Consider the following 22,146-nt stretch of genomic DNA (forward strand, 5'->3'; position numbering starts at 1 on the left):
GGGGGCACCCTGTCAGTGCCTCGGGCCGCAGGTGCGGTGTTCTTCCTGTGTCTCGGCCCTCCGCTCTCCTCTGCCACTATCCTCGGTTGCCTGCTCCCCCTTCACGCAGCATGGAGATGTGCGCCTTGTTCCCCGTCCCTGTTAGGGAGGGCGGTCGGGTTTGGCGCCTCTCTCGATCTTCCGCGGGTGGTGTGTGGGTATCCGGTGGGCAGCCATCCACGCCCCCGCGACAAGCAATCTGCGTACTCAGCTTCCACTGCCCTTCGGAGCGCAGGCAGGTCCTCAGTGGGCCACGGCCACCATTTTGTGTGGTGGCCCCGCACCTCCGCTTCACCTTGTTTCTGGTCTTTCTGACCTCCGATTTTGTTCGGGCTTTTGCCCGTGCGTGCCCTGGACCCTCCGGGTGCCGTTCCTTCGATTTGTTCAGGCTCTCCTGCCATTTTCCAGCCGTTTATAAGGATCATGTAGCGGATCACCCAGGAGCTCTCGGTGACTCGGTCACTCCCGCATGGCCGCAAAGCCACGCCCCCAGGCTTAAAAACATTGTACAATACTTTGATTGTCTTTTTTATAAACCTTGTGAGCTGTGTATTTACTTGCACTGCCCCATCAACTGAACTACAGATTGTATTATATGTTATGAAATTGGTTATACAAGAAACATCAAATTACAAATATACAAACTATGAATCCTAATCTTGTAACTAATGACATATTAACTGTTAACCAAATACTGTGTAGAAGTTGCATTTCTTTTGAAGTGTGCCAAGTCTTGTTGGATTACTGAAAGTGGTGACAAAGCACTGTGGCTGGGAATACCATTGGTGCTGTTCTGAGGAAGTGGAAAGTCCATACTTCACCAAGTAGAAAAAATGTGCTATTGTTGGAACTTTGGTTAACAAAACTTTGTTTGACATTGAAACATCAAGAAATGATTTCAGACTATCTTACATACAAGGATGTCCTTATTTGAACATTGGAGCAGAATTCACTTTGAATCCTGCAAAGGGAACTCACCCAGGCCATTGAGAGGTTATCCGGAAACTGTGAATGTTGTTGATACTATTTGAATTGCCATATTTTTTTTTGTATTTAATGTTTAGTGTGAGGGCTAGACATTTTGTGTTAGAGTGTTTCCCTTTAGTTTTGGTTAAGCAGGGAAATCCTCAGCCGAGTCGGGATAGTGAGGCATTTAATTGTATTGGTACTTTTGTTCAAAATTTGCCATTTTATTAATCATCAAACAGTTGCCCGTCTCGCATTTCTGACCGCTCATAGGATCCCAATACTTAATGCTATTGGATCCCTATATTCTGACAATGAGGCTGTGGGACGATCAGTATCGGGGTAGGGGCAACGCAACCATTCTCAGTACTGAAGGGGATACACTAGGGCTGTGTCCTGGCGAACCCTCTATTTAATCTGTAAATTAATGGCATTATCGAAATCCTGTTAACCCACATGACAGATGCTCCATCCCTGGCTACTACCAAATATTCGGCCTTATTTTTTGCAGACGATGCTGCTTTGGTGTCCCATAGGTCCCTGTAGGTCCAAAGAGGAAACAGCTGAACTTATGTTCTGCTTTCTGTAGAACGCAAGGCTTGATGGTAATGCTTCCACTCATTTAAGTAATTCTTCCAGTGTCCAGGAAAAGGCCAACAGTGTCAAATGCGCGTTACCATCAGGTTTCTTATATTCCCTCTTCCTAGATCAGCAGTCCTTCCCAGCCGATCCACTGCCTAACATTACACATGCACCCTTACTCATATTCCCTACATCGCAGTCCCATTGTATTGTCCCAATTTTTTTGTTTTGCGCGTCCATGTCCTTTACCGGCTTCTCACCACTGGCACCTTTTCCCTATTTTCCTTTCTTCTTCCTCCACAGACTAAGGTCTGGCTCCCCAGAGTGTGGGCACAATACACCATGTTGACAGGGAGGCAGTGCCTTGAGAACACCACGCTGGCGATGGATGCAGTGTGAAAGCTTTAAAACATAGCATGTATGATGGGCTAGTTTAAACATCTCACTTTGTTTTAAATAGTTTTGCCCTGAGAAAGCGCCCAGAGTCATGAAACATGTGTTGCCATAAAACTAGACAAAAAAACAAAATGCAGGTCTTATTATCGCAACAAGTGTGTGGCAAATTATTTAAAGTTGGTATAAATGAGTAATGATCGTGGACCCTAGGTAGTAGATACATCGGGCCCCATAAAGGCCAACACAATGGCAGCACATGTTTATGACATCACACATTCCAATACGATAGTAGCCAATATTTAGGACATCACAAACAGAAGTGTTAAATTAAGAGCCGTCCATTACTATTGCAGTTGTATTTTCTACAAAAGCAAGTAGTTTTACCATCACTATGGCGGCAAATGTCTCTGACACCACAAACAGAATCACTATAGTAATAGATATGCGGCAAACATTACGTTATGTTCACAGACCCATAGCATCAGAGCAACTCACCTAAGTAACATCTCTGATAACAGAAACAAAGATAAGACAAAATAATGATGTTACACGATTTGTGAAAGTGACATCAAAGTTAAAAAAAAAATAAGTCACCTTGTTTGTGCTAGCGGCAAAACCGTCCCCTGTAAACAGTAACCATTCATTTGGTAAAAGGTGCTTGCCAAGTAGCCCGCATTTGCAAGTGAGCAGCCTCCTCCTACCTTTGACTTGCCACCGGTCACCTTCTTAATGAAGCTGAGGGTCCTCTCTAAGGTGCTTCCTTCCCTGCGACCGCACTCTTGCTCTCCAGCCTCCGTCGTGTCGAGCTGCCCACAACTCCCAGATATAGAGCTGATGCAAGGTGAAGAAACAAAGAAAAGACTTAATATGTCAACAATACCCTTTCGGAGCTGTGCGACTCGACGTGTCAAATGTTCACTGCAATTTAACTACTCGGCAGGCACCAGTCGCGCGTGCCTATGTATGTCCCACAGTGGGCATGGTGTTCCGGGCCTTCTGGTGCCCATGTACAGCTAATATTAATCACGGCTACCCTACCTAGGGGAAAGATAGCCTTCCTACCTTCTGGGCTTCACCATTTTATATTAAACAAAGGAAGAAAGACTATACACATAAATCACATAATGGGAAACCAGGAGAAAATACCCAACATATACAATATTCTAAACGTTGCAATTAATATCATCAATTCTTGTTATTGAACATATATGCACACATAATCGTAGAAAAAATATATAATATATATGCAGGTGAAAATCATACAATAGAAAAATAATCCATCTATACATATATCACACATCCAAAACCAAGGAAGTGCCATTCTGCACTATTATGTCCTTGGACATTGGGAGCAGTTGTACAAACAGTATGCCAGTTTCGTGCTCCTTCGCTCGTCCAACGTGTTCAAGTTTCTGTCCTAGTGGGCTAAACTCTTCCGGACATTCATCAGGAGCTGACAAACGATAAATGTGCAGTATAGTCGACTGTAGCATTCATCGTTCCCGGAAGGACTTGAGTCAATCAAGTGGACCCCCTGCAACTTTGAATGTTGCTCACGCTACCCTTCATTACTTCTGGTGCGTACATCTATTCACCCTCTTACTATTATCAAAGCTCCCACACTTTCCTCTACACCATTCAACATCGACCTGCAATAGAATGATGCCCAGTTTGTGACCAAACATTCCGAGAAGAAGAGCACCTCTGCCTTTCTCCTCACTTCTTCTCCAACTCTTGTCCACAACATGAGGACAGTTTCAAGATGGAAGCAGCTCAGCCATGGGGGGACCCTCCCCCATCACAGCACCATTTCCAGCTGGGTCTCACTGTCCCAACGAGTTGGGGTGCGTGTTCAAGGAAATTGTGCAATACAATGGAGCGGTCCTCCAGTGATGGAATAAGTAGACCGTGAGGGGATGGGAGGCCGAGACGAATGCGGATGATGTCTGGTCCATGGAACCATATCCTACCAGTACTGTCCGGATGAGGTTTGACCTTTTCGCTGCCTAGAGTGTGTGCCCGGTGGCTGGCCTAACCCTTCTCTCCTAGAGCGCACGCTGCCAGAGTGTACCCATAGTCAAGCACAATGCTGCTTCTTATGAGTGCCCCGCTCTTCTGGTACCTGCACTTGGCAGCGTAGACTCAGAGTACATATCCTCAGGGTATGGTCCCAAGTGCACATGAGCAAGCATCAGGCTGAAAATCCCTACCCAGCACCAGGAGGAAACCGCATCTGCTATGCTGGCCAAAACGCAGTCAGCGGGAGACGCATCGGCGAAGCTGTGCAGTTTCAGCAAGAGTCGCGTGACCGCGTTGTGTACTCCCTGCAAGCGCCTCGGCCATTTGGACAAAAGGACGATCGAGACACTATCCCCAAAGCCCAACCTCGCAGAGAAAATGCATGCTAGCAAGGGACAGACTAGGTCCTTGGGTAAGGACCAAAGTCCAGCTCTCCAGGTTTGAGTAAACTATGTATGTCAGAAAGGAGAAGCTGCAGGAACATGGCCTTCTCTCTGGCAGCTTCAATGAGCTTTATGATCCTGGCCCTGTGTGGCCCTTCAACCCTTTGGAGTAGCTAAAATGGACACCACTAAGTTGGGTAAAAATGAAACCTATTTTTAAATACAGAGAAAAACTGACCGAGTGGCGTGAGCTATAAAAACATGTGGTAAACATTGGTAAACAGGGCCACCCTCCTCACCCCTCAGTCTGTGCAAGAAAGGCAATGAACAGCAAACGAAGTCCTTCAAAGGTGAAACATTATTGCGATAACAGGTGCCTGCCTTACTCAGCAGCACTCGATCGACCTTGGGATGGTACCCTGCCACAGACCAACCTTTCACCTAGAGGTATGGTATGATAGGATAGGTTTTCACACTAGGGAGGACACAGTTATGTCGAGTGGGGAGGAGTTTGCCAAAAAGCCAAATTAGCTAATTGCGCTTTCCAAGAAGTCTCATGTGCACATGTGTTGTGCTAAAAAACACATGCTCTACCGCCTTGGTTGTTGCATGTGTTAGCTGTCATCCAAATGAAAAATGAACATTAATTTTAATAGGTTTTCTCTGGATGGACAGGTGCAGGTTAGAATTGTAAAAAAATGAAGAACTTTGTTTCAACAATGTTCTCTCTGGCGGTAATTACAGGAAAGACCCCTAAAGACTTAGACAGGGGGTCCTTAATCTGAACGAACGTGACCTGTGCAGTTCATGTTGTGCACTAGGTATGCTCGTTCTCTAGCCAACCGGTTTCTGTGGAACAAATAAGTGGGCCACATTCATCAGGGCTTTGCAGGGCATCTGGGTCTGTGCCTGCTGGTAATCACGTCTGTATTTCTTCAAAAACACTCCCTGTAGGGGTAACAAGGAGGGAGGGTAGAGAGAATGAGCACGAGTAAATGTCTAGTGCTATATCTAAAAAATTATCTCGAAACACTGCATTAGTATATAACGAGGGGAAAAAGGCTTAACCGCTCCGTGTGGTTTGGTAACTTAGCACGGTGGGTGAGACGGCCCGAAACCTGGTGGCCAAAAGACAATAAGTACTGTCAATAGTGATGCCTAAGTGCATCGTTTCAGAAAGACAACAGGCAGCATAATAATTGCTATCTATTTTAACCAAATTGAGTGTGTATCCTGTCTACAGCGACGCGCGTAGCGTGGTCACTGGTGGTTTAGCAAACATACACAAGAGGACATCCCAGGTGTACACATTGAGCCGCGTGTCTGAGTCACACACTCGGGGGGAGGGAGTGGGGTGAGGAGAGGGACAGTCCCAGGCAAGCTGCAACGGGTGGTCGCTTACCTTGGAGCGATCGTCTCTGTTCGCGTAATGGGCCGCGCGCGAGAAATGTGTTTCTCAGCGGGCGGTGTTCGCAGACTGTTTTTGTGTCCATAGTGTGCCGCGCGTGCGCGCCTGGCTCTAGCATGGCCGCCCCATCGGGAGGAGGCGGCGGCCATCGCAGAGTCAGGCGACGCGCGTCACAGGTCACGGGGACATCGGCCAACCACAATTGTACCTGGTAGGTACTGGTCACCGAAAAGGTATGAGATTCTGTTTCATTGCTGTATATCCAATGGCACTAGCTCACATGACCCCTTAGTGCAAGCGAATGCAGAGCGAATGCAATGTAGAGAGAGACACAAATCACTATATCACAGCACGAAAATGGAAGGATAACCACTGGTCGTCTTTCAATCTAGCTCATAAAGTTGCCAATGATTGCCAGTGCATCGCTTCATTCAGCCCATATTTATCTGTTTTTAGGCGGAAAATCCAGAGTTGTTCCCGTCTAAACAACAAGTTCTGTGTATTCCCCCCTCTGGTGGGGATGGCCATTTTTTCAATTATTGTCCATGTGAAATCTGCCGGAGTGTGCTTTAGGGCTAGGAAGTTTTCCACCATAGGTGCCGTAATCTTCTTCGTGCGGATGCATGATCTGTGCTCTGCAAGGCGTGTTTTAATAGGACGTGTTGTCATGCCTACGTAGCGTTTGTTGCAGGGGCATGTAATGATGTAAATCACGTTGCTGCTATTGCAGTTCGTAAATGTTTTTTGAATCCACGGGAAATGCCACCCTATGTCAATGGAGGTGGTTCTCTTGGTGCTGGAGCAAGCATTACATGCGCCACACGGAGTGTGGCCAGTTGCTGGGTTCAGTCCCCACAGTGTGTTTGGTTTGGGTTCTATTTCTTTGTATGAATGTACAAGGGCGTCACGTAAGTTCTTCCTTCTTTTTAATGCAAACCTTGGGGTTTCTATACTGTACTGGCCGACGTTTAGGATTGGCCAAAGTTTCACGATTTCTTTCTTGATTTTGTTGGTGAGTGGAGAGAAGCTCATTACTGCTGTTATAATGTTGTTGGCTTCATTCGGCTTGGCATGATGTTCCATGGTGACTTCGCGTGGGATGTTACTGGCTCGTTTGCGTGCCTGTTTAATTATACGTTTTGGATACCCCCTATTGTGGAGTTTAGTTGCGAGGTCTGCTGATTGTCGATTGTAATCTAGTAATGTTGAACAGTTTCTCCGGTATCTAAGGAATTCTCCAAACGGTAAATTCTTTCTCAAACTGGGAGGATGGAAGCTCCCGTAGGTGAGTAGTGAGTTTCTATCCGTAGGTTTATTGAACACTGTACTGTTGATGGTTGCATTCCGTATCTCCAGGGTGAGATCTAGGAAATGTACAGATTCTGTACTGTGGGTCTCTGAGAATTTGAGGAAGGGGTTCTGTCTGTTGAGCCATGTCATGAACAATGCAAGCTCAGGTTCAGTGCCTTTAAAGATGAGTAACACATCATCGATGTATCTCGACCATAATTCCAATTTGGGTAGCCATGGGTTAGCTGGATTGTAGATTCTTTCTTCTTCAAAGTTGGCTACATATAAGTTCGCGAGACTCGGGGCGAATGTAGCTCCCATTGCCGTCCCGGAAACTTGTTCGTAGAACGAGTTCTCATAGATGAAGAAGTTTTTTGTCAGGGCAATCTCCGCCAATTGCATCACTAGGGTAACTGGAGTTTGCATGGGAGGGTCTCTTTCCCGTAGTATTTGCTCAATGACTCTAAGAGTGGCCATTTGGGGGATCTTAGTGTAGAGGGATTCGATGTCTAGTGTCACCAGGATGTTCTGTGCAGGATTAAAAGGGCGGTCCTTGATGAGTTTTAGAACGGCTGTAGTGTCCTTGAGGTATGAACGCATTTTCACAACTTCTGGTTTCAAAAAATAGTCCACAAACTGTGACAGTGGTTCCAGTATAGAGCCTATCCCGGATACAATAGGTCTGCCGGGTGGTGGATTCCTACCTTTGTGGATTTTTGGTAGAGCATAGAAAGCCGTTTTTTTAGGGTGTTTAGGATTAAGAAATGTATACTCTTTGTTGCTGATAAGTTCCTCAGCATGGGCTTCCTCCAGAATGGGTACTATCTGCTGTCTGATGGCTTCAGTGGGGTCCATTCCAAGTTGTCTATAGCTCGCATGGTCTTGTAGGAGTTCCATCACCATTTGATGGTATGCCATAGTGTCCATTATTACCGTGGCACCCCCTTTGTCGGCTGGTTTTATGGTGATAGCGTCATTGTTGGATAGGGATAGAAGTGCCTGTTTGTTCTTTTTGGAAAAATTTTTGAATCCCGGCATACTTTCTGACTCCAGTTCCTCCAGTTTCTTCAGGAGTGCTTTCTCAAACGTGATGGACTCGGGTGTAATTGCATTAGGCGGGGGATAGAAGGTGGATTTGCCTCTCAGGGTGGTGGCCTTCTTCTCTTCTGGAAGTGTAATTTGCCCAAGGTATTGTTTCAATCTGATTTTTCTAATGAGTTGGGCAATTTCTATCCTAGTTTGGAATGGCTCATGCTCGGCTGTGGGTACAAATGAAAGTCCCTTCTCGAGTAGATCTTCTTCATCTGGAGATAGGGTATATTGTGAAAGATTTATCACTAGGCTTTCTGTTTGAAGTCTGCTCTCATGTGGCCGTCTTCCAGAGTGTCGATTCATTCGTTCGGTGCTGTTGCCTGTCCTTGACCGCGACCTTTGCTGCGGGTGACTCGAGTTGGTTGATTCTGCCAATGCACTTGCGGTTGCCAGTTGCCTCGCCCTTTGTTCTTGGCTTTTCCTTGCCCTCTTTGAAAAAAAGGTCTAGATGGGCCACTGTTGGCTGGGGCTGTTCCACCCAGCGAGCTGCTGGATCCTGAGGTGTTTGATCCACTCCCTGAACTTCCACTCGAGAGTGCCCATTGATTAGGTCTTGCTCGGTTGTTGTGAATTCTTTTTCTGTTGTGTTGGTTTACTTGTTGGCCTGGCATGACCCATTCCAAACTAGGATAGAAATTGCCCAACTCATTAGAAAAATCAGATTGAAACAATACCTTGGTCAAATTACACTTCCAGAAGAGAAGAAGGCCACCACCCTGAGAGGCAAATCCACCTTCTATCCCCCGCCTAATGCAATTACACCCGAGTCCATCACGTTTGAGAAAGCACTCCTGAAGAAACTGGAGGAACTGGAGTCAGAAAGTATGCCGGGATTCAAAAATGTTTCCAAAAAGAACAAACAGGCACTTCTATCCCTATCCAACAATGACGCTATCACCATAAAACCAGCCGACAAAGGGGATGCCACGGTAATAATGGACACTATGGCATACCATCAAATGGTGATGGAACTCCTACAAGACCATGCGAGCTATAGACAACTTGGAATGGACCCCACTGAAGCCATCAGACAGCAGGTAGTACCCATTCTGGAGGAAGCCCATGCTGAGGAACTTATCAGTAACAAAGAGTATAAATTTCTTAATCCTAAACACCCTAAAAAACCGGCTTTCTATGCTCTACCAAAAATCCACAAAGGTAGGAATCCACCACCCGGCAGACCTATTGTATCCGGGATAGGCTCTATACTGGAACCACTGTCACAGTTTGTGGACTATTTTTTGAAACCAGAAGTTGTGAAAATGCGTTCATACCTCAAGGACACTACAGCCGTTCTAAAACTCATCAAGGACCGCCCTTTTAATCCTGCACAGAACATCCTGGTGACACTAGACATCGAATCCCCTACACTAAGATCCCCCAAATGGCCACTCTTAGAGTCATTGAGCAAATACTACGGGAAAGAGACCCTCCCATGCAAACTCCAGTTACCCTAGTGATGCAATTGGCGGAGATTGCCCTGACAAAAAACTTCTTCATCTATGAGAACTCGTTCTACGAACAAGTTTCCGGGACGGCAATGGGAGCTACATTCGCCCCGAGTCTCGCGAACTTATATGTAGCCAACTTTGAAGAAGAAAGAATCTACAATCCAGCTAACCCATGGCTACCCAAATTGGAATTATGGTCGAGATACATCGATGATGTGTTACTCATCTTTAAAGGCACTGAACCTGAGCTTGCATTGTTCATGACATGGCTCAACAGACAGAACCCCTTCCTCAAATTCTCAGAGACCCACAGTACAGAATCTGTACATTTCCTAGATCTCACCCTGGAGATACGGAATGCAACCATCAACAGTACAGTGTTCAATAAACCTACGGATAGAAACTCACTACTCACCTACGGGAGCTTCCATCCTCCCAGTTTGAGAAAGAATTTACCGTTTGGAAAATTCCTTAGATACCGGAGAAACTGTTCAACATTACTAGATTACAATCGACAATCAGCAGACCTCCCAACTAAACTCCACAATAGGGGGGTATCCAAAACGTATAATTAAACAGGCACGCAAACGAGCCAGTAACATCCCACGCGAAGTCACCATGGAACATCATGCCAAGCCGAATGAAGCCAACAACATTATAACAGCAGTAATGAGCTTCTCTCCACTCACCAACAAAATCAAGAAAGAAATCGTGAAACTTTGGCCAATCCTAAACGTCGGCCAGTACAGTATAGAAACCCCAAGGTTTGCATTAAAAAGAAGGAAGAACTTACGTGACGCCCTTGTACATTCATACAAAGAAATAGAACCCAAACCAAACACACTGTGGGGACTGAACCCAGCAACTGGCCACACTCCGTGTGGCGCATGTAATGCTTGCTCCAGCACCAAGAGAACCACCTCCATTGACATAGGGTGGCATTTCCCGTGGATTCAAAAAACATTTACGAACTGCAATAGCAGCAACGTGATTTACATCATTACATGCCCCTGCAACAAACGCTACGTAGGCATGACAACACGTCCTATTAAAACACGCCTTGCAGAGCACAGATCATGCATCCGCACGAAGAAGATTACGGCACCTATGGTGGAAAACTTCCTAGCCCTAAAGCACACTCCGGCAGATTTCACATGGACAATAATTGAAAAAATGGCCATCCCCACCAGAGGGGGGAATATACAGAACTTGTTGTTTAGACGGGAACAACTCTGGATTTTCCGCCTAAAAACAGATAAATATGGGCTGAATGAAGCGATGCACTGGCAATCATTGGCAACTTTATGAGCTAGATTGAAAGACGACCAGTGGTTATCCTTCCATTTTCGTGCTGTGATATAGTGATTTGTGTCTCTCTCTACATTGCATTCGCTCTGCATTCGCTTGCACTAAGGGGTCATGTGAGCTAGTGCCATTGAACATACAGCAATGAAACAGAATCTCATACCTTTTCGGTGACCAGTACCTACCAGGTACAATTGTGGTTGGCCGATGTCCCCGTGACCTGTGACGCGCGTCGCCTGACTCTGCGATGGCCGCCGCCTCCTCCCGATGGGGCGGCCATGCTAGAGCCAGGCGCGCACGCGCGGCACACTATGGACACAAAAACAGTCTGCGAACACCGCCCGCTGAGAAACACATTTCTCGCGCGCGGCCCATTACGCGAACAGAGACGATCGCTCCAAGGTAAGCGACCACCCGTTGCAGCTTGCCTGGGACTGTCCCTCTCCTCCCCCCACTCCCTCCCCCCGAGCGTGTGACTCAGACACACGGCTCAATGTGTACACCTGGGATGTCCTCTTGTGTATGTTTGCTAAACCACCAGTGACCACGCTACGCGCGTCGCTGTAGACAGGATACACACTCAATTTGGTTAAAATAGATAGCAATTATTATGCTGCCTGTTGTCTTTCTGAAACGATGCACTTAGGCATCACTATTGACAGTACTTATTGTCTTTTGGCCACCAGGTTTCGGGCCGTCTCACCCACCCTGCTAAGTTACCAAACCACACGGAGCGGTTAAGCCTTTTTCCCCTCGTTATATACTAATGCAGTGTTTCGAGATAATTTTTTAGATATAGCACTAGACATTTACTCGTGCTCATTCTCTCTACCCTCCCTCCTTGTTACCCCTACAGGGAGTGTTTTTGAAGAAATACAGACGTGATTACCAGCAGGCACAGTCCCAGATGCCCTGCAAAGCCCTGATGAATGTGGCCCACTTATTTGTTCCACAGAAACCGGTTGGCTAGAGAACGAGCATACCTAGTGCACAACATGAACTGCACAGGTCACGTTCGTTCAGATTAAGGACCCCCTGTCTAAGTCTTTAGGGGTCTTTCCTGTAATTACCGCCAGAGAGAACATTGTTGAAACAAAGTTCTTCATTTTTTTACAATTCTAACCTGCACCTGTCCATCCAGAGAAAACCTATTAAAATTAATGTTCATTTTTCATTTGGATGACAGCTAACACATGCAACAACCAAGGCGGTAGAGCATGTGTTTTTTAGCACAACACATGTGCACATGAGACTTCTTGGAAAGCGCAATTAGCTAATTTGGCTTTTTGGCAAACTCCTCCCCACTCGACATAACTGTGTCCTCCCTAGTGTGAAAACGTTTTTGGGCAACACACAGTTGAGATACCCATAAGTAGTCCCCTTTGATTTTGTTGAATGATAGGATAGGTGACATGTATTCTGGTAGAAGGTGGTCGGTGCTGGGAATAGAAAACATTTACTGGGGGAACCCTCTCATCCTTGAAGGGGCAGGACTGTGGGGGAGTAGTGAGTGGGACCGAGGGTCGTGGTCCTCATGACCAGGTCCGCAATATAGTAGTATCTCTTCATAGAACCCCATCCTGGCGATTTGCATGAAAGCAAAAAGCATTATGGGAACATCAGAATGTCCACAATTTTAAATGTGACATATGTCTTCTAGAGTTTCAGTAAGAAACCCGTTTTTAAAGAAAGATGGCAGTTGGGCTCTGAAGTTTTGATTGATCAAACTACTCACCCTAAGGAAAAGATGTCAGTACATTGCAGGACATACATAACAGTTTGGACAGCTGCAACAAGTATGTGAGGCGTTGGCTATTTCTGTATTCAGTTTCTACTGAAAGTGTCTTCTTGTTGAAACGTGGTTTGCTCCTGCATGTGATAACTCGGTTTCAGGACAGATCTCCCTGTATCCTGCTCTGAAGCAGAGTTATCACACTTACAAGCAACCCGTTTATCACACGAACAAGCAACCAATGCTTAGCATGAGTCGCACATCGTACGAGAACGCGGCTTCAGAGCAAATCCGTGAGTGTAGTGGGCAACTGGGGACAGTGGCAGCACTCGTCTTGCCGGAGCGCCCTGGTATTAACCCACTGAGTTGCCGATCATTTAAAAGATATTTTACAGTACAATTGATCTTGACCTCACTTACAGGTAGGGTTAAGCAGCCTTCAGTACAAGAACACCCCACCCCCCCTCCAAATACAAGTCCTAGTGAAAGGTTGAGGGGGTTATGAAAACATTTGGAAACGATGACTAGCAAACTGCCAATTACATTTTCAAATGATGATTCAATCTCTTAGCGTCTCCCTCCATGGGAGCTTCCCCACCCGCCACCATTCTGTGCACTCACCCGTTTTCAAAGCTTCCTTCCGCTCCGTACAGCGACAACTCTGCAAAGACAAGAAGAGAGGCGTAAGGAGCAGAAGCCGAGATGCCCTCACGTGTCCCCGGGCCTGCCCGAGGCTGCTGGAGAAACGGGGGCTTTGTGTGTGCCTCAGAAGAGTTGGACAAACCTGGGGGACAGAAAGATCAACAGCAATGCCGCCTTGCGGGTGGGCTCAGAAATCACACGGAGACCTCGTCTTGCAAGCCATTCTCCTGCCCCTGGCGTGTCTGCTAAGCACTTTCCAGTTGCACCTCGGAAGCAAAGTGTGGAAATGGATTGGGTGGGTCTATTGATGGCACGTCACGGAAGGAGCTGCTGCAGCCATAAGAGAGCTCAGAGAAGCCGGCGAGAGGGTGGTGTCAGTGGTTGTAATGAACACGGAAGCTGTGGTGGCTGCGTTTGCATGTTTGGTGTGTTAACGTTTCGTTTGAGCAGTTCCTCAAAGCTTCAGCAGGAAATGGCAGAAGGTTAAAGGGTATAAAAGGTGACGGAAAGGCCTAAAACTGAGGCTGGCTGGCAGGCAAACAAGGTGGTGTGCCCACGAGCATGGGTGGGCTGGGAACCAAAAGAGGCCCTGGAAAGAATGTTCAAAGTGTCCCAAATGAGACATTTTCAGCAAGCCCAACCCCTTTCCTATGTGAAAATGTGGAAATAACACACAAAAGAGGCCCAGGGTGCAGAGGCCTACCCGTAAATCTCCAGAGGTCCCCATAGGCAGTGGTGTCGCTGGGGGGAAACTGGGGGTCTGTGCCCACCCTTTGAAATCCTGGGCCCTCTCTTGTGCCCCGCTACCTAAGGCGAGCAGTGACCGTGTTTTCTGTTCGTGGTGTTATTTGCGACACTCACTAAGGCAACTGTCTGCATATCACATGGCAAATATTCTCCTTTTGTCTGAAAGCTAGCAGTGATCTTGGTATGCATTCTGGCATCCTTATGAACATGAGCACGAGCCACTTCTCCAGGGTTCCTGCCCCGCTTCAGCACAGCGACCTCCATAGTGTGCATAGCAGCTTGCAGCCCCTCCCATCAGAATGTAGCCACGAAACTGCTCATGATGTCCCCAGTGGTGGAAATGGAAAAAAGTTGGTGGGGGATCCCACGAGGGCCAGGGTGGGGGTGGAGTTTGGGGGGGCAGTGTCTGAGGAGGCGGGGTTTAGAGGGGCGGAGCTGGCAGTTGACCTTCGATCAAAGGAAATGTCCAAAATAATACTTTAAAACAACAATATCAAACGTTCTGGCACAAAAGAAATGAATGGTCATGTGCAACTGTGGGCCACTTTTGCATTGGAGCCGAGACAAGTTTATGCCCCAGTCCAACCTTGGCAGCCAGTCTGAAGACGCATAACATTTTCCCACAGCATCACTCACAAACCACATTTTGCACCCGTGCACGAACCAAAACGAGACAATTTACACAGGGTCACCAGAGTCAGCACACACTAAAATCTGGCCTCTAAAAAATGCAGCACATCACATAATATATAACGTATCTGATGTGCTGCATTTTATAGAGGTCATATTTGAATGTCTGCCGGCTCCGTGTGTCTCTCTGGTGTTTATTCTTAGTTGGTTATGCAAAGAAGTATAACCAACTAAGAATAAAACACCAGAGATTTATTTATTTATTTATTTATTTATTTATTTATTTATTCGGATTTGTAGAGCGCGCGTCAGCCCGGGGGCATCGTGGCGCTTGTTACAGACAATATCTTAGTTACATAAAATACAATATTTACATACACATACAATATTTACAGTAGACATGTACAAATTAGCAATGCAGTATATTTACATGGGTTCACGAGAGTTTCCTATTAATTTGAAAGGAATGAGGTTTTCAGTTTCCTGTGAAAAATCGGGAGTGAGTTTTCCGCTCTAATTTCTGCAGGAAGAGCGTTCCAGGTCTTGGCTGCAATGTAGGGGAAACTTAGACCTCCGGCTTTGGCTTTTTTGATGCGCGGGATGCAGAGTAGGTTGGAGTATTGCGTCCTGGTGGGACGGGAGGAGGATGGTTTGAGGATGGTTTCTGATAGATAGGACGGGGCGGAGAGAGAGAGGCATTTGTGTGTGAGGGTGAGGATTTTGAGAGTGATCCGCTCTTTGACCGGGAGCCATTAGGCTGAGTGACTGGCATGGGTGATATGCTCTCTTCTTGGGATACTAAGAGCAGCCCGGAGGGCATTGTTCTGCGTGACTTGTAGTCTGTTTAGGTTTTTGGCTGATGTGCCTGCCAGGAGTGCATTGCAGTAGTCCAGTTTGGCGCCAATGGTTGCTCTAGCTATAGAGAGGCAGTTGGGTTTAGAGAGGTAGGGCTTGATGGCGTTTATGAGTTTGGTGGTGTGCGCAGATGAGGAAGTGATTGCGCTGACTTGTCTAGTCATAGATAGTGAAGAGTCAAGGTATACTCCCAGTGTCTTTACAGCTGTGGATACGGGGATGATGGAGTTGTCAATGGAGAAGTTAGTGTACAGTTTGTCAAGTTTGTCTAGGGTGTTCTGTTGACCTAATATCATGATTTCAGTCTTGTCACCATTGAGGCAAAGGCCATTAACTGCCATCCATGCCTTGATGATGGAGTAGATTATGTGGAGTGCCTTGGCGTCTCCGTTGTATGATCCTGAAAGGGGTAGAAGTACTTGTGTGTCATCCGTGTAGTTTGTGTATGTGATGCCGTATGAGTCGAGTTTGTCAAAGAGGGGCTTGGTGAACAAGTTGTAAAGAGTGGGTGCAGTGCATGATCCTTGAGGGACCCTGCAGTGGATTGTCGTGGGAGTGGCGTTGGCGATGTCTGAGAAGACTTTCATGGCTCTTCCCTCTAGGAAGGAGGTGATCCAGAGAGCTGATTCTTTAGAGAAGTTGGCTGAGTGTGTGAGGTGTGAAGTGAGAGTCTTGTGATTAACCAGATCGAAAGCGGCTGAGAGATCTAGAAGGAGCAGAAGAGCAGGCTTGCCTTTGTCCATGATTTGGGTGATCTGACTCTTCAGATCCACCAGGGCTGTTTCTGTGCCATGTCCTTTCCGGAAGCCTGATTGCCTAGTCCCGAGGATGGAGTGGATTTCCAGAAAGTGTTGGATTTGGCAATGTGCGGCTTTGTCCAGTAATTTCAGGAGGAATGGCACCGTGGTTATTGGTCTGTAGTTGTTGGGTTGTAAAGGGTCGAGAGTAGGTTTTTTAGGAGAGGCCGGACCCAGGACTCTTTGAGGTTAGCTGGGATGATGCCTGGTTTAAAGGACGCATTGATGAATGCCGTAAAGAGTGGCGCAAAGCAGTCTGCGCAGTCTTTGATGAGTTTTGGTGGGCAAATATCGCCTTTACAGGGGGAAGGTTTGAGATTTTTTAGTAGGTTGACAACTTCTGATTCAGTGACGTCCCTGAAGGAGAAGTCAGGTATGGTGGGCTTGGACGAGGTGGGTGGGGCGTTGGTAGGTTTAGTTTCTGTCTGTTGAGGAAGTGCTTTGCAGTGGTCTTTGATTTTCTTTTGGAGAAGGTCAATTTTGTGTAGCATGGCAGCTTGAATGCTGGTACACCAAGCTTCATCTTTGATTATTTCAGCCGGTGTTTTTGGGGGGGAGATGAGCTCGTTAAAGATGGCAAAGTTCTCTTTGGAGTGAGATTTGGCATTCGAGATACGAGTGTTGAAAGCGTTGGCTTTGGCATCAGTGATAGCTATCTTGTATTGGTGGGAGATACAATTGAATTTGTTTTTGGTGCTGGTGCAGGGGTCAGATTGCCAGTTCTTTAGTGCTACTCTTTTGTGGGATCGCATTGAGTGCAGTTCTTCAGTAAACCATGAGTTGGTGTGTAGAGATTTCTTCTCTTTTTTCCATTCGAGTGGTGCTATTTCATTGATAGTTTTGGTGATGACATCTTTGTAGATGTCTGCTAGGGTATTGGGGTCATTAGCGAATGGGGGTGCTAACTTGGGGCTATTGAGGTATGGGCGCAGGTTGTCCTCTGTGAGTTTTTTTGAGCTTCTGACTTGTGCAGCGCTAGCAGGGGTCAGAGTTTTGTGGTTTTTGGTGATAGGAATAGAGAACTCGATGCAGTTGTGGTCAGTCCAAGGCAGTGAGGAGTTAGAGGTGATAGCGGAGAGGCAATTATGGTCTGCAATCCAGTCAAGAATGCGGCCTTTGGCGTGAGTAGGAATTTCTACTTTTTGGGTGAAGCCCAGGTCATTGAGTTCCTTGGTGAGAGTGACTGCAGATTTGTCCTTAGTATCGTTGAAACCGAGATTGAGGTTTCCTAGTAGAAGGGTTTTGGTGGAGCTTTTGATATTATTGCTGAGGATGTGAATGATGTTTTCCTGGGAGTCTGGGGTGTTGCCTGGGGGGCGGTATAGTAGGTGAATGTTAATGGTGCTGTTGGGTGACAGTGTGAGTTTGGCTGATAAGAGGTCAGAGTTGTTGGTCGAGGAGTGACTGACAAGTCGGAGCTGGAGGTTCTCCTTGTGGATGAGGGCTACACCGCCTCCTATTCGATCTGTCTTGTCTGAGTATGGTGAAGCCAGGTGGAAGTGCAAGTGCAACGGCGGGGCCTGATGCTTCATGTACGCATGTTTCAGTGATGGCCAATAGGTCAATGTTATTGTTGGTTATGAGGTCATGAATATCAGATGCAGGAGGTGGGAGTGATCGGACATTGAGGAGGGCACATTTGATGTGAGGTGTGTGTGGTTTGTTTGTGGAGGTGCGAGTGGTGGTTGTATCTGATATGTTATGTGAGGTGGTATTGTGGGGTGTGGCGTGGTTAGTGGGTGGTAAACTGTGGGGGAGTGGGTGTCCCATGCAGCGTTTGGATATGGTGCGGGAACTCAGTCTATAGTTTCTGTATTCTGTGGGAAGGGGTAGTGTGCTAACTTCTGTGGTCTGTGTGCGAGCTCTAAGTCTTTCTAGTCCATGCATAATTACGACGTAGGGTGTGCGAGGTGGCAGTGTTTGTGTGGTATCCGGGGTAGCGAGATGCTTGGGGTAGGGGAGTGGGCTTAGTGGTGTGGGTATGAGGGGATGGAAAGGAGTATAGAGTTGGAGAGCAGTGAGTGTTGCGAAGAGCGTGAGCAGCGTGGTGGTGGCAGCGGTGAGCTTGCAGGACGCTATGGGCATGATTGTATGCTGGGCGGGGCTGTGTGAGGAGGAGGACACAGTCAGGTTGGGTGGACCTAGCCTGAGGAGGGCAGGAGTGGATAGGTTCAGGGTGGGCTAAAAAGCATCCTGGTACTAGGAGGTATCAGTGTGGCTTATGCACAGCAGGAGGCACCGGCAGGATCGCAGATGAGCGACTATAAGGCAGAAACACAGTTCAAATGTGGTCTAGGAGTGACTATAAGGCACAACACAATTCGAGTGTGGTCTGAGGACGACCATAAAGCACAACACAATTCAAATGTGGTCTGAGGGTGACCAAAGGGCACAACACAATTCAAATGTGGTCTGGGAGCGAGCATAGGGCACAACACAATTCAAATGTGGTCTGGGAGCGAGCATAGGGCACAACACAATTCAAATGTGGTCTGAGGGCGACCATAGGGCACAACACAATTCAAATGTGGTCTGAGGGCGACCATAGGGCACAACACAATTCAAATATGGTCTGGGAGCGACCATAAGGCACAACACAGTTCAAGTGTGGTCTGGGAGCGACCATAAGGCACAACACCAAAGGGCACAACACAATTCAAATGTGGTCTGAGGGCGACCATAGGGCACAACACAATTCAAATGTGGTCTGAGGGCGACCATAGGGCACAACACAATTCAAATGTGGTCTGGGAGCGACCATAAGGCACAACACAGTTCAAGTGTGGTCTGGGAGCGACCATAGGGCACAACACAGTTCAAGTGTGGTCTGGGAGCGACCAGAAGGCACAACACAATTCAAATGTGGTCTGAGGGCGACCATAGGGCACAACACAATTCAAATGTGGTCTAAGGGCGACCATAGGACACAACAATGAGTAGTTTAGGCACTGTGCTGTGGGTGTAAGGTGGACAAGACAGATGTTATAGTTATGTTGAGAGCTAACAGAGAGACAAAGGAAACTGATGCACAATGATGAAAGCACCCGATGGGAGAGTACAAAATAACAAAAATGCTCTTTGCAGTGGTCACAGTCCGCTTGCACCGTGGGGCAGATTAGACTCTAAGCCCACCAAGGTGGGGGCTCAGAGATCTAATCTGCCCTGTGCCAGCAGAGCACTGTGCACACAGAGTACAGGGCAGATTAGATTGCCGCTTTTATTTTTAAGTATCCCAGCGCAGATCATGGGTTTGGGGGCTGACTCTGGCCGGATCCAAAGATCCGGCTACACATCTGGTGCCTGATGTCGCATCCGGTGAGGGCCGGCCCAATGACCAGCGCCGGATGTCCAATTAGAAACTGCATGGTTTCATGCCTGCATTCTGGTGGGAGGGGAGGTGCAGTGGGGTGCGTGGAGTTGGTGTGAAGAAAAGTCTGAGTGCTTGTGACTTCACACATTACGTTTCATAGGCGACCCCCCATCTTTTGTCTTTGGCCCCCTCTGTGCCCCTCTTAAAATTGATTCCTGGCGAAGCCACTGCCTATAAGCCTGCCCACCCCTACCCACGAATCCTAGTAACTATAGAAAGGCAGAGAGGCCGGATGGTGTCAGATGCATGTCAGGCTTTGGTTGATATGCAAACACCTTGGCCCCAGACTTTCAGAAGCAGCGACTGTCAGGCATACAGTTCATTCCCTTATGGCCCAGTTCGCGCATGCGTACGACGCATGACGTCTCGTGTAAGAGTGGGCCTTTGGAAGCAGTCCCCAGAGCCGTGTATCACGGTCAGGAGCCCGCGCGGCCGCTCTGAGCTGCCAGCAGGGCGTGCCCGGGCGCTCCAGTGCTAAATGCAGGTTGGCAAAAAGAACAGAACCCGCACCATAATTATTTCTGTTCATGTGCTCTGCGTCCAAGTCAAACCTATTTCTATATGCAATCTGCTTAATTGCTACCATTTTTCCGCTATGTTGTGCCAATTCGGTTTTATTCGTTTTTGTTTCCGAAGAGCAAGAGTTTGCGTTTTTTAAAATATATTTCTGAAGCGGAACCCGAGAAAAGCCATGGGCTCACTAACAGCGCGCGTGTACAGTTCCCCAAGTGGCGTCACCGACCACGTCATATCACTATTGACCCTTCTATGGCACGCGGCAAAATGAATCGCCTCTTGGTGAGTGATATCTGTTTTTATGTAGGAAACTTAATGGTACTCCTTGTATCGACTCCAGAAAAAGGAGAGGCTGCGTGTACGGCGCCCGCCTAAAAAAATAAGACCTGCAGGCCACGAGCTGGACCTCTGCTGAAGCAGCCGGCCTTGGGAGGCGCGTTACGCCACGCTTCGTGGGTTCCCACGGCCCTCTGAACAATTCCGCAGGTGTAAACCATATGGGCAATTTTCATTGCAATATCCCCCAAAAGCAGACCCTTAACAAACATAAAACCAACAGTGGGGGGAAAAGGCCAGGCTGGCTATTACCTGACAGGCCCTTCATAGCCTCCAGTACAGCCACAGGGGGGCCCTGCTCATGCACCATAGACCTACATCACTGGGAGGAGGGAGGGTGGGGGGAGGTGGGGGGGGGGGTCACTGGGAAAGAGAGCGGTGGGGATTCACTAGGGAGGAGAGAGGGTGGGGGTTCACTGGGGAGGAGAGGATGTGGGTTCACTGGGGAGGAGAGAGGGTGGGGGTTCACTGGGGAGGAGAGAGGATGGGGGTTCACTGGGGAGGAGAGGATGTGGGTTCACTGGGGAGGAGAGAGGATGGGGGTTCACTGGGGAGGAGAGGATGTGGGTTCACTGGGGAGGAGAGAGGATGGGGGTCACTGGGGAGAGGATGGGGTTCACTGGGGAGGAGAGAGGACAGGGGTTCACTGGGGAGGAGAGAGGATGGGGGTTCACTGGGGAGGAGAGAGGATGGGGGTTCACTGAGGAGGAGAGAGGATGGGAGTTCACTGGGGAGAGGATGGGGGTTCACTGGGGAGGAGAGAGGATGGGGGTTCACTGGGGAGGAGAGAGGATGGGGGTTCACTGGGGCGGAGAGAGGATGGGGTTCACTGGGAGGGGAGAGGATGGGGGTTCACTGGGGAGAGGATGGGGGTTCACTGGGGAGGAGAGAGGACAGGGGTTCACTGGGGAGGAGAGAGGATGGGGGTTCACTGGGAGGAGAGGACGGGGGTTCACTGAGGAGAGAGGATGGGGGTTCACTGGGAGGAGAGAGGATGGGGGTTCACTGGGGAGGAGAGAGGACAGGGGTTCACTGGGAGGAGAGAGGATGGGGGTTCACTGGGGAGGAGAGAGGACAGGGGTTCACTGAGGAGGAGAGAGGACGGGGGTTCACTGGGAGGAGAGAGGATGGGGGTTCACTGGGAGGAGAGAGGACAGGGGTTCACTGGGGAGAGGATGGGGTTCACTGGGGAGGAGAGAGGATGGGGTTCACTGAGGAGAGAGGATGGGGTTCACTGGGGAGGAGAGAGGACAGGGGTTCACTGAGGAGGAGAGAGGACAGGGGTTCACTGAGGAGAGGATGGGGGTTCACTGGGGAGGAGAGAGGATGGGGTTTCACTGGGGAGGAGAGAGGATGGGGGTTCACTGGGGAGGAGAGAGGACAGGGGTTCACTGGGGAGGAGAGAGGACAGGGGTTCACTGGGGAGGAGAGAGGATGGGGGTTCACTGGGGAGGAGAGAGGACAGGGGTTCACTGGGGAGGAGAGAGGATGGGGGTTCACTGGGAAGAGGATGGGGGTTCACTGGGGAGGAGAGAAGATGGGGGTTCACTGGGGAGGAGAGAGGACAGGGGTTCACTGGGGAGAGGATGG

At 48.3% G+C, this 22,146-nt stretch overlaps 1 protein-coding gene across 4 annotated transcripts in view; it reads right to left on the reverse strand.

Moving 5' to 3' along the window:
- ARHGEF2 (Rho/Rac guanine nucleotide exchange factor 2) overlaps positions 1 to 22,146 on the reverse strand; it is a 1,257,231-nt gene that overhangs the window by 533,889 nt on the left and 701,196 nt on the right. For 3 of the 4 annotated variants that reach the window (XM_069652802.1, XM_069652804.1, XM_069652803.1), the window contains exons 5-6: positions 13,285 to 13,324; positions 2,685 to 2,814 (exon numbers count right to left, since the gene is read on the reverse strand). In XM_069652802.1, the coding sequence (XP_069508903.1) occupies positions 2,685 to 2,814; positions 13,285 to 13,324 (170 nt within the window). Of the gene's footprint in view, positions 1 to 2,684; positions 2,815 to 13,284; positions 13,325 to 13,447; positions 13,547 to 22,146 lie in introns of those variants that run through there. The other variant, XM_069652808.1, reaches the window with a different exon arrangement.

This window comes from Ambystoma mexicanum, chromosome 1p (assembly GCF_040938575.1).
Source record: "Ambystoma mexicanum isolate Mex_15411 chromosome 1p, UKY_AmexF1_1, whole genome shotgun sequence".
NCBI lineage: Eukaryota > Metazoa > Chordata > Amphibia > Caudata > Ambystomatidae > Ambystoma > Ambystoma mexicanum.